We start from the raw sequence: 12,954 nt of genomic DNA, 5'->3' as shown, positions 1-12,954 counted from the left end.
CTGAAAAAACAGCAGTATAGGTATTATTTATGAAAAGGCCTGGTAAGAAAGAGTGGACTTCAACAAAACTTAGATTTGCCTAAACAGAATTTAGCTTGAAGTACCCTATAAATTTGTTTATTCCACTGCCATACTTAAAGAAGCCACACACACAATAAAACTGCATACCTTTAAAATAATCAATGTGCTCTGTCACTTAGGACAGAGGAAGAAAATGGAAGTAGACATTACACTTAAGAATCATTGTTTTTTTCTTTTTTTTTCTCTCTCTGTGCTCTTTCTTAAACTTTTAAGGATTAAGTAGACTATGAAGATAGTGACAGCAAGGACCTTTCCTTCCAGCTTGCAAGAGGATCTCTTACACTGTGGGTTAATTCCTTTTTTTTTTTAAACAACAAACCCTATTTTGTGAATTCCTCTTGGAATCCTCAAAGTTTCATCAAAATAAAAAGTTTAAGAGGTAAAATATAGATAGATAAAAAACAAATATGGACATTCTCCTTAAGTAAAGCCCAGGCAATGTCTGGTACACATTTGGCTTTCGTATCCTGGTAATGAAAAACTCCACAGGTCTCTGTGACATGGCTTTCTACTTTGTCATGGACTTAAGTATTAAAATTGTCCTTAAAATCTAGAAAAAAATGTCCTGCCTAATGCTATGAAAACTTTATGAAACAACTTTAGTGACATACTGGGCTTTGAATCACTTAAATTCTATGCAGAAACTAAAGCAGAACCTAAAGTCTACACTCCCCAAATTTAAGTTTCTGGAAGGCAAGTTTTAAAGGCTTAACTGAATTATTTTTATAATTATGTATTTGCTTATTTAAAATAAAAACCAATCATATAAGCCACATGATTAGAAATTTCAACTATGTGAACTATTCAATGATGAAGAAAGTACTTTACAGGATGGAACAGTAAATGCCAAAGAATGGTTGACTTCTGCAAGCAGAAAACTACATACATGTGGAAACAGTACAGCAGGTTACTTCTATAATTCTCTACTTCCTTAAAAGGAAAAAGATCAATAAACCTTTCCCTGATAAAAAAGAGAAGCATCAATTGTATAGACCAACTAAAAATTACTACTTTGAAATAAAAAAAGAAATTATGTGATATTTAGACCTATAATATCGTGGAGAATCTGGCATTCCTTGGCAGAAATCAACCAGGAGAATTCTAATTTTTCTTGATCCTACTACACAGATTTGAGTCAGATTTCACTCCTGATGTCTTTAGAACAAACAGAATTAAATGTTGAAAACATCATGTGTCATTTTCTTATTCAAGCTAAAAAGCAGCTTGCTCTTCAAGCAGCTAAAGTGTGCTTATAATTTAAATTTAGTTCAATGTTTTTTTCAAAAAGAGGCCACAGATTTTCTTTCTTACCAATCTATCAGACCTCTGTTTCATTTTCCTTACAAATTACCCTAAATTTCAGTGTCAATCATTTCAACACATGCCCAATTTTCTTACTCTTACCCACTAAACCACCAATGACTAACCTGTATCAAAGTAATTATCACTTGCACTGATCCTGCTCCCAGGATACCAAGTACTATCACGGAAAAAGAGGATATGCATACTAAATCTGCAACATTGCAAATTTGTGAACCCTCAATTTATTTGGGAGGCTAAGGCTAACTAGTCCCTATTCATCACTCTTTTCCTGCTACGAGGGTTTATCAAGTACCTCTAGGACCCAGTTCTGTTCCTTAACCAAGGCTCTTACCAGATAAAATACTTCGCAGTGAAAGGTAGAATCTGTTCATGGTGAACCTACTTACCTATCCTTCTAAATAGGCCAAAATACACTGCTCTTTATACATCCCATCTTCATCTACTTAGAAATTCTATCTATCCTCCTTAAAGACCTTTGTGTATCAAGTTTACTGTTCCAGCTCCTTCCCCTTGACCCAGTTTTTCACAAATTTATCTTCCTATAAATTACTATATACTCTTGCTCTTCTTTTCATTATTACCAAACTTACTGAATATTCACTATACCTCTCATGCACTTTTTTAAAGATTATTTATTTGATAGAGAGAGAGAGAGAGAGAGCAAGAGAGCCAGAGTGCATGTGCACAAGCTGGGAGAGCGGCAGGCAGAGGGAGAAGTAAGCTCCCAGGGGCCCAAAGCAGGGCTCAATCCCAGGACCCCAGGATCATGACCTGAGCCGAAGACAGACGCTTAACTGACTGAGCTATCCAGGTGCCCCCCCGCAACCACGCACTTTTAAAAAATAATTTTTATTTTCAAACTCAGAGTTTCAAGAAGAGTACCAATGTCTTCAATATCTCCATGACCCAGATTGATCAGCTATTAAGAATTCACTGCATTTACTCTATCACCACCTTTTTTTTTTGTGGATTTTTTTTTAATTTTTTATTGTTATGTTAATCACCATATATTACATAATTTGTTTTGGTGTACTGTTCCATGATTCATTGTTTGTGCATAACACCCAGTGCTCCATGCAGAATGTGCCCTCCTCAATACCCATCACCAGGCTAACCCATCCCCCCACTCTCCTCCCCTCCAGAAACCTCAGTTTGTTTTTCAGAGTCCATCATCTCTCCTGGTTCATCTCCCCCTCTGACTTACTCCCCTTCATTCTTCCTCTCCTATCTTCTTCTTTTTCTTTTTTCTTAAAATATGTTGCGTTGTTTCAGAAGTACAGATCTGTGATTCAACAGTCTTACACAATTCACAGCGCTCACCATAGCACATACCCTCCCCAATGTCCATCACCCAGCCACCCCATCCCTCCCACCCCCCACCACTCCAGCAACCCTCAGTTTGTTTCCTGAGATTAAGAATTCCTCATATCAGTGAGGTCATATGATACATGTCTTTCTCTGATTGACTTATTTCACTCAGCATAACACCCTCCAGTTCCATCCACGTCGTTGCAATATCACCACCTTTCTTCCCTTCCTTTCTCTCCATGTAAAACACACATCCATTAATTTTTTTCTGCACTATTTAAGAGCAGGCTGCATACTTGATGCCCCAACATTCTAAATATCCCAGTGTGTACCTCTCCCAAAAAATGACGTCATCTACATAAGCTGGGAAATCCATATTGATATAACTGCTACCCAACCCACAGACCCTATTCAAATTCTGTCAACTACCTTGACAATGTTTCCTTTTCCTTTTTGGCCCAGGATTCCATATAGCAACACATGTTATATTTTAAAGTGTCTCTTCAGTCTCCCTCAATATGGAATATTTCCTCAGGCTTTGATTTTGTGTCCTCAGAAATTTATAAATACAGACCTTAAGTTCTGTAGGATGACCCCAAGCCTCAGTCCATTTACTGTTTCTTCATGACCAGACCTAAATCATATTGTCTCAGTAGGAATCCCACCAGATGTATTTTTCAATGCACCACTTGACAGGACACACTATGTCAACTCATTTCACCACTAGTGAAGTTAATTTTATCATGTGTTTCCACAGTTTCTCCCCTATAAAGTTGCAATTCCCCCCTTTTAATATCTTGTGGGAACATATTGCAAGATTAGGCCAAGATCTTCAAACAAGATCCTCTACCAGTCTTAGCCTCCATTGATGGCATACAAATGAATCAACCACCACTATGATGGCTGCCAAATCATCATTCTTTCTACAATTATCAGTTGACATTCAACAGTAAAGAAGAGTTTTTCCTCCTTTCTCACTTACTTATTGATTTACTTAATCGGTACATACTCTTCGGTTCCTATTTTAGTCAATGGTAATAAGACAGTCAAGGTCCCTGTCTATCCTAATGAAACTTACGAAGAAGATATCACAAAACCCCAATTCTATCTTACCTTTTTTTAATTAAAAAAATTATATTTACTTAGAAGCATTCACAGTGTCAACAATACAGCTGTAACTTTTTTTTTCTTTTTGCAATTACAGAGAGGTATTCCATTAATAAAACAATTATTTCCTATTAGCTGCACTGGAGACAACTGAAGATGACAAAATTGCCATCCCCACACAAAACTAGTTTCTCCTGTGCACCAACAAGAACCTGCTTTAAATTTCCATGCCAATTTATAACCCTCATACTGTATACCAGGCAAAGTTAGTGGCTACTGGAAATACCACCAGGACAGGGCTATACATTTGGTAGTGTGTAAACTATACAAAAATAGACAACCGACAATTTAAAAACAAATTTTACACAGCCTACATTTTCAATTTTTTTTTTAAAGGAATGAGTTGTGTACAGGAAGGTTAAATGCTTAATAGATAAGAAAAAAATCCCTGCCCTACTCATCCTTTTCCTCTTCCTCCTCTTCCTGCTTTTTCTTGCTCTTCTCAGCCTTGATGACTCCTTTTTTTTTTTCTCAGCCTTGATGACTCCTTCCCACCCCGCCCCCTGCATCAGGCCTTCCTTTAGTTCAGTATACAGCAATATCCTCTTTGTATTTTTCTTTCAGCTTAACAGCCTTCTTTTCATAAGGTTGCTTGTCATCCACAGCAGTGTTGTTCCATGTCTCTCCCAGTTTATTTGCAACCTCACCAATGGATAGGCCAGGATGTTCTCTTTTGATTTGGGGGTGATACTCAGAGTAAAACAAGAAAAAGCCTGAAGCAGGCCTTTTGGGTGCACTGAGATCCTTGGACTTTTTGTTTCCCCTTTAGGAGGGATATAAGTTTTCATTTCTTTTTCATAATGAGCCCTATGCACCTTTGCCATGTCTTCTGATATTTTTTCTGCTTGGCAGACATAGTCTTCTGCCTCCCTGAGGAATAGATGACTGAAGCATCTGGGTGCTTTTTCTTGTGCTCCTCCCAGCGAGTTTGCAAAAAGAACATATATGATGACATTTTGTCTCTCAGCTTCTTAGGAGCTCCTCTGCCCATGTTTAATTACTCTCCTCAGTGAGGCAAAGAGTCACCCAGTGCCTGTCTGGCTCTCACTGCCCAAGCGCGGTCACTCACAAAAGGCAAATTTTAAAAAATAATAATTTCAGACAGTGACACATACTGTAAGAAAACTATGGTAAAGTGTCTAAATGGGATAAACAATGGTGGAGTATGGGAAGGGAAGGTAGTCAGGAAAAAAATCCCTAAGAAAGCAGTGCTTCAACAAAGGACTGCTAATAAAGGAATCAGCCAGGGGCATATTTTGGAAAAGATAATTCCATGCTAAGGGAATAGCTACTACAAAGGCTCCAAAGCCATAAATGAAGCTTTGCAAGTTTGAAGTACAGAAAGGACCACTGTAAAAGAAGCATACAAGAAGAAGGGAATTTGTCTTATAGACATATGTATATATCTCCCCTAATAGAAGATTCTAAGTTTCTTGCAAGAGAGAACATTATTCATTTTTATCTAATTGGTTGATTCATTCATTTGTTGTACCCCTAATGTATGCAGTAGATACTGTGAGGCATTACAGACCTAAAAAGGTTCAAGAAAAAAAGTCTCTGTTATTAAGAAGTTCACAACTTAAAAGAGAGACATCTAAACAAATTCACTGCAACATAAAAGGAAGATACAATATAACAGAAGTATGACGCTCAGTGATAGTACTCTTTCAGAAAAGTCTTCTTTTTTTTAAATTGTCAAGCTTTTTGAAAGAGTAGTCTGCATTAAGTCTCTTCCATTTTTCAACTCCCAATCCCTCCTCAGTACATTGTAATCTCCTATCCCTAACACCAAAATAAAAGTTTTTTGTCAATGTCATTAATGGCCTTGACAAGTCCAAAAAATGCCTTTCAGTTCTCATTTACTTTAGGTTACATCTTTTATAAAATACTGATCCTTTGTCTTTTAAGACACCATTTTATTTTTCTCTGGCCTCTTAAGCAGCTCAGTCTCAATTACTGACTCCTCTCCTTTTCTTTCACCTGTTTTAAAAGTCTGTCACCCACATATGAGGTAATACAACAATTTCCATATTCCATGATTCCCAAGCTGAATCTTCTAGCCTTAATTTTTTCCTGAGCTTCCAATGCCTCTTGAATGTTTCTACTTGGCTACAGAGATAACAATCTCAAATTTAATATGTCTGCCGTAACGTCTGCCATAACAAATTTCTCTCCTTAAATCCCTACACCACAGTAAATGACAGGGCTTTCTAACCAGTCACACAGTTTAAAAACATGTGATCCCATACTCTTCTTTCTCAATTCTTCCCTACATTCAAATGAAAATCTTAAATCCTAGAGATTCTATTTTTAATCTATTAATTCCATCCCTACTTTCACTGTGACTCTGTTCAAGTCATCATGATTTCTTTCATGGATCACTGACAGAACCTTTTCGCCAATTCCTCTATATATAGACTTAGTTTCAATCCACCCTTAACAATAATGCCAAAGGGATTGTTAAAAAGAGAAATTATACTCACTCTTCTAAATTTGTCATTTTCTCTCCATTGCCTTCAGGAAAGAAACCCACTCCCCTTCATACATCAACAAAAGGATCTTGATGATTTTGTCCCCCACTAATATCTCTAGCTCTTGCTTAAATGATTATCCTTATTTATTCTCTGTCATATCTAATAATATACAACTGCATGTTATATTCTTCCAAGGTTTATAAATGCCTTTTCCTAAGTCTGCAATATCCAGCTAAACTCAGCTGAGGTGTCAGTTCTAGTAAGTTTCCCTTACAATCTCCTACAACACACTGAATTAAGACACTCATATACTTCAGTATTTCATTAGCCTCATTCAAGCTTCTTATCAGTTGTAGCACTACTGTCTGTTGACAATCTGTGAACTCTCCAGGGACAGATACTTTGTCTTTCATTTCTAGATCCTAAGTGTCTAGAAGAGTGACTAGTTATAACTTAGAGCATTTATGGAAATATTGTATGTTCTTTTGCCTTAATTTGAAAAGAGAGACACATTTTTTTTTTCCCTGTAAAGGGGCAGTGGCGCCTGGGTGGCTCAGCCGGTTGGGCGTCTGACTCTTGATTTCCACTCGGGTCATGATCTCAGGATCATGGGATTGAAACCTGTGCCAGGTTCTGCGCTCAGTGGGGAGTCTCCATGAAATTCTCTCTCCCTCTGCCCCTCCCCTCCACTCACTAACTCTCAAATAAATAAATCTTTTAAAAAGGGTGGGGGATCTTTTTATATGGCTCTCAATATACTTTTTTTTGTATTATGAGTGAATGGCTTCCTCCTGACAGAATTCATTAACTCTGCTTTTCTTTGGTAAATATTATTTGAGGCAGTGATTCTAAAATCAAGTAAAAAAAATTTAAAAACTAAGAGAGAACTAGGAAGCAAGTCTGACTCAGTAATTATGCTATCTCTTCCCTGGATTCTTCTCATTATTCTACTGGGAAAAATCCATTAAAATATTCTAGTACAAAATATTTGTCAATTGTCCTAATATAGAATTTCACTTATCAATTACAATGACTTCATTTTGGATCCTGTATAGAATTTGTAAATAAGATTTTAGTTGAGTAAGAAACAAGATGGATAAAATTTATTTAAATCTATATAATCTACAGCAGGAGGTAAAACTTAGTGACTGCTTACTGCAGATTTTGATCTATACTAATTACATGCATTATTTCATTCATGTAGTCATACAAAAATCTTGTGGGGTTGGTACTATTATTATTTCCCTTCTCCCCCTCTTTTAAGAGATGAAAAAACTGGAGACTAAAGTGGTGAGGTAATGTGTCCAAATTGCACTGCTAGGAAGTGATAAAGCTGTGAGCTGAACCTAAGAGCCACCTAATGCCAAAGCTGATGCTCTTAAACATAGTGCTATCCATACTGCCTCTAGCTATGTCTACTCAGAAAGGACTCAAGAGAATCTGTCCCTTGAACAAAAACTTGCAAATACATCTACACAAGAACGTTAGGAATGTGAAAGGTCTTAAGATACCACATTCATAAAAAGGAAAAACTAGTTGATCTATTACTGAACTGTTATTCCAATGAATATCAACAATGTGCTCTCTCACAGGAATCGCTCATTAGTCAATCATGATCTACTATCCTAAAGTTTTATCCCATCAGTTTTCAAGACTGATTTTCAAAACATTAGTCAGTGGCTAGTGTGTTTCCAGTGGAATGAAGGAACACCCAGCAGCCACCCCACTTCATGAAGTTAATATGAACAGTGAACACATAGGTATCCTATTGCTACTTGAGATAACCATAAAAATACAAGGAAATCTTAAATAACACTACTTTTCATATCTATGCATTTCTTATTACATGGTAACATTTTGGAATCTACAACTGCAAATCAGCAGTAAAAAATTACAAATAAGACTATGAGTTTGGCCCAATTAGAAAATATCATATACATAAAACCTAAACAATTTTAGACTCTGATAAGACCCATATAAAATAATATGGAAATAATTTTCTTCTCTTTAAGTATGTGTCTTCAACTAAAGAAAAATATTCAGAAAACAGCTTCTTCTTCACGTCATTCCTTTTCCCCAAATCAAATATTTTTTTTAAAGATTTTATTTATTTATTTGAGAGAGAGAGCATGAAGAGAGAGAGAGAGCACATGAGAGGGGTAGGATCAGAGGGAGAAGCAGACTCCCCGCTGAGCAGGGAGCCCAATGTGGGACTCGATCCTGGGACTCCAGGATCATGACCTGAGCCGAAGGCAGTCGCCCAACCAACTGAGCCACCCAGGCGCCCCCAAATCAAATATTTTTAAAAGTAGGAATTAACTGTCTAGAACACGGGCTGCATGCAGATTTTTTTCTGTACTGGGCCAGTAATTATCTTAGACTTTGCAGTCATAAATACTCACATGTGCCAGTCTCTGTCATAATTATGCAACTCTGCCGTTTGGTAGCGCAAAAGCAACCATAGGCAATACATACGTAAACAACTAAGCATGCCTTTGTTTGAATAAAATTTTATTTACAAGAACAGGCTGAAGGCTGGCTTTGACCCACAGTACTTTGCTATCCCCTGGTTCAAAGTGCTGCTCTTCCAACTCCTTACCTACCACTCTACCTAAACTCAGGAGATAGCAACAGCACATTATTTCACTGCATTTTCCCTCAAAAAAAATTCTAGGAGATTATGTATCTAATTCAAATCAAAACACACGTAATGCTTCATAAAGTACAAAAAACAAATCCTTACCATTGTATCTTTTTTTTTATTTTTTTTTTAAAGATTTTATTTATTTGACAGAGAGAGACACAGCAAGAGAGGGAACACAAGCAGGGGGAGTGGGAGAGGGAGAGGGAGAAGCAGACTCCTGCTGAGCAGGGAGCCCAATGTGGGGCTTGATCCCAAGACCCTGGGATCATGACCTGAGCCGAAGGCAGACTTAATGACTGAGCCACCCAGGTGCCCCCATCCTATCATTTTTAAAGAAAGAATCCCAAGATACTTTATTAACATCAAAAATTAAGTAAGTTATATATTTTTATAATCTCAATGCAAAGGCATAACTTTATACTCACCAAAATGAAGTACAAACACAATGTAATACTTTCTTCTTGTTATTTCAGTTTATTACTATTTTTGAAAGATTCTTTTAAACATTACAAATACCAAATTTACTTTGTTTTGAGAACTGAATTTAAATATTGGTATACTGAACCTGAAAAAGCTAAATGTAATTTTCCATTACCATTTGAAAACAAATTACTGTTATAGATATATCAAGCACTTTAGCAAATACATAGCTATCTGTTCTCCACTCTGAAAATCATGACCAATCAGAGAATTTCACTTTTATTTTGCTTCACAGAGAACAATGGAGATAAAAGAGAAGGTGAAAGAGGAGAATACTAATCTAAGAAATGATCTGCAAATGCCTGAGTGGATTAGAGCCAAAAGATATGTATGGAAATCCTTTCCCACATCCTGCCGTTTAAGCTATTTTACAGGTGACTGGGTACATGGGTAGAGAAGTAGATATAAATAAATCTCAGTTTACAAGCTATTTACTTAAAGGAGGAATCTGTAATTGTACCCAACGTGTAAAATTTGCAGCTGCTCTCCAAAGACAGAGATAGGAATTTCCATTTTAACTTCCATTTCCCAGTAGCTTACTTCAAAGAAAATTAAGGACTTTGTGAATGAATGCATACCTTCAGCCCACAGGGTAGTAATATAAGTACAAGAACTGTATAGTAACTACCACCCTTAGTGTATGTAGTAGTTAATGTACCTAAAAATAAATAGAAATATTTCCAAAAGTAATTTTCTCAGTTAAAGCTGAAAAGCTCTGCTTTTCTCCATCTAACAAGTTAAAAGAAACAACAGCAAATAAGCCCAAAGAGCCTCTTTAAACACAGGATCAAATATACTGAAGAATGAGGTGCTAAGGATAATATAAAAAGATACAATCTCCTCTAATTTGCTTCACACACTTTCGCAGAGCCCCTGGTATGTAATTTAAATTATTATATGATACTTTTATAAAATGTTAAATGGCATATTTGATATAATGTTGGGAATTACACTTATCCATAATGTAGCACTATCATATAGCTGCGCCTATACTACATGTCCTTTAGGAACTTTCCAAACTTCAAATAAAATCTTTGATCATAGTAAGCTGAATTACCTGAATATCCAGTCTTTCATTAGAAGAAAAAAAACTGTTTAAAGTTCAACTACAAGCAATGTTTCTTCAATGCCATATATGAATTAAGATAATACTTCAAAATATACTTACAGTAAATATCCGTCTGCCAGTTCGATCAAAAGTTACACAGTACACAGATGACAAGTGTCCAAGAATTCGTTTATGCATTTTCATGTGCTGATATACTGCCGTTGGAACAAGTCGTTCAAGCCTGTATTTCCCATTCAGCTTCCGTGAAAACAAAGTATCCGCTACCAAGAGAAATGAGGGAAATGAGTACAATTCAGAAATTAATTTTAATTATCATCTTTTAAGAATTCACATATTCCAACTTCTCAAATGTTGGTAAAAACAGAGATGCTTTCTAATGTATATGGCTCTGAGTTTTACCGGAATTCAGTTAGGCACTATTAATTTTACAAATAAGCAAAGTCAGTTTATATGACTGTCTAAAGTCACAAAGTAAGTAAAACATGAAACTAGGATTAAAATTTAGGCTTCTTTACTCTTTGGTTAGTACTCCTAAAAAACCAAAAGCATTTTATATATTATTTCTTTAAAATGCCATGAGATACATTTTTTGACAAAAGCAGTTAAAACTGGATCCAGCAATTTCTACTTTTCCTCAACCAGCAATTCTTGAACACACTAAATTTGACATGCCAAATAATGTTTTTAAAAAACTCCACAAATGAAGTGAGAGGAATAATTCATTGTATTATTTTAAAAAGTAATTAAACTGGGATCTTGCCCAAAACACCTATATAATGATTCCTTCTCTAGAACCTATTAGCTCTTCTTTGTCAACTCATCCATTTTAACCATCTTTCAAGATATGACTGAAATTTATCTTCTGTCCAGAGCCTGATGTGCTGACTTCAGCCCAAATTGTTCTCTTCTATCTGAATTACCACTGTACATATTTTCTATTCTGATAATTACAAAGAAGGTGCTCAATAAATATATGCTGACTGATCTGCAGGCTCATTATTCACTTACAGATTTTTAATATACTTTTTAAAATTACTTTTAATATAAGGCTTTTTTCTGGCTGTGACTGCCATCTACTTTGCATAGTAAGCACTGCAGCTTCTCACTTGAATTTAGTTCCAAAGAAAATTTATATATACAAAATACTATTTAACCTAGATTTAGAGCCCAGCAATTATGTCCTAAAGTTGATGAAATACAAGTATCTTGGCATAACATAAAAAATCTCAGTATTTATTATTTTATTCATGTACAATAAGTTTTTGGCTCACATTGTATTTAAAAGCAAAAAAAATCTTGGGGACTTGTGAAGAGAAATGTAGAAAAATGCTCTGCATTACATTTCAAGGAATAATTACATTATATTTACATGTTCTTTTATCAATTACTTTATATTCTAATAGAATATACCTCTTTGCTGTTACCACATAGATTCTAAACTACAATTTATTTTTAACATCTGGGAATATCTGAGATAAGCTTTGACAGTTGTAAATTAGCATATTTAGGCTTAACCTGGTTACACAGTAGCAGCGATTTACTTAGTTTCTAACAGACCTGATACATTCTTCCTTATGCACAGAAATAGCCTGGTAAAAGACATCCTCTGGTGCTTTGGTTCCAAACTGATATAAGAGCAAGAATCACACAAACCCACAGACATCAACTGTCTTGCCAAAGGAGAACTTATCCAAACACTAAGGATCTTATCCAAACACTAAGGATCCATGATATTTCAGACTCACCTGTCTATTCTGTAAGAAATTAAGTGATGACAAATAACACAAATGTTGACAGTGTTACCAAAATGTAGTTAATTCCATCAGAAATTTACAAAATTCTCAAAATCACAAATTTTTTAAGACATTTAATACTGTTCAGGTATAAAAATATGATTACTAGAAATAATTACAATACCAAAACTTATTTTAGTGATCAAGTACATGCATATATGTCAAAACTTTTAAATATAAATTCATTATAAAGACCATTTAATAACTGGAGTTGATGAAGTATTTTCCAAGCAAAAAATAAGAAAAAGAGAAATATTGCTGTTTTTAATTTAATTTTATTATTTTTGTTAGTCACCATATATTACATCATTAGTTTTTGATGTAGTGTTCCATGATTCATTGTTTGCATATAACACCCAGTGCTCCACGCAGAACGTGCCCTCCTTAATACCCATCACCAGGCTAACCCATCCCCCCACCCCCCTCCCCTCTAGAACCCTCAGTTTGTTTCTCAGAGTCCATAGGCTCTCATGGTTCATCTCTCCCTCCAATTTCCCCCCCCGCCTTTTCCCCTTCCTTCTCCTAATGTCCTCCAAGCTATTCCTTATGTTCCACAAATAAGTGAAACCATATGATAATTGACTTTCTCTGCTTGACTTATTTCACTTAGCATAA

The 12,954-nt window shown here is 35.7% G+C and overlaps 1 protein-coding gene and 1 pseudogene across 4 annotated transcripts in view; both read right to left on the bottom strand.

The window, feature by feature from the left end:
- Nucleotides 1-12,954, bottom strand: part of LOC113927426 (pleckstrin homology domain interacting protein) — a 138,112-nt gene that overhangs the window by 89,824 nt on the left and 35,334 nt on the right. For all 4 annotated transcript variants that reach the window (XM_027603247.2, XM_027603246.2, XM_027603245.2 and 1 more), the window contains exon 7: nt 10,646-10,806. In XM_027603247.2, coding sequence (XP_027459048.1) covers nt 10,646-10,806 — 161 coding nt within the window. The remainder of the gene's footprint in view (nt 1-10,645; nt 10,807-12,954) is intronic.
- On the bottom strand, nt 3,797-5,335 carry LOC113927427 (annotated as a pseudogene).

The sequence above is a fragment of the Zalophus californianus genome, chromosome 7 (genome assembly GCF_009762305.2).
Source record: "Zalophus californianus isolate mZalCal1 chromosome 7, mZalCal1.pri.v2, whole genome shotgun sequence".
NCBI classification, from domain to species: Eukaryota; Metazoa; Chordata; class Mammalia; order Carnivora; family Otariidae; genus Zalophus; species Zalophus californianus.
Note: the sequence above shows the minus strand (reverse complement) of the source record. Positions and strands in the feature narration are given on the sequence as shown.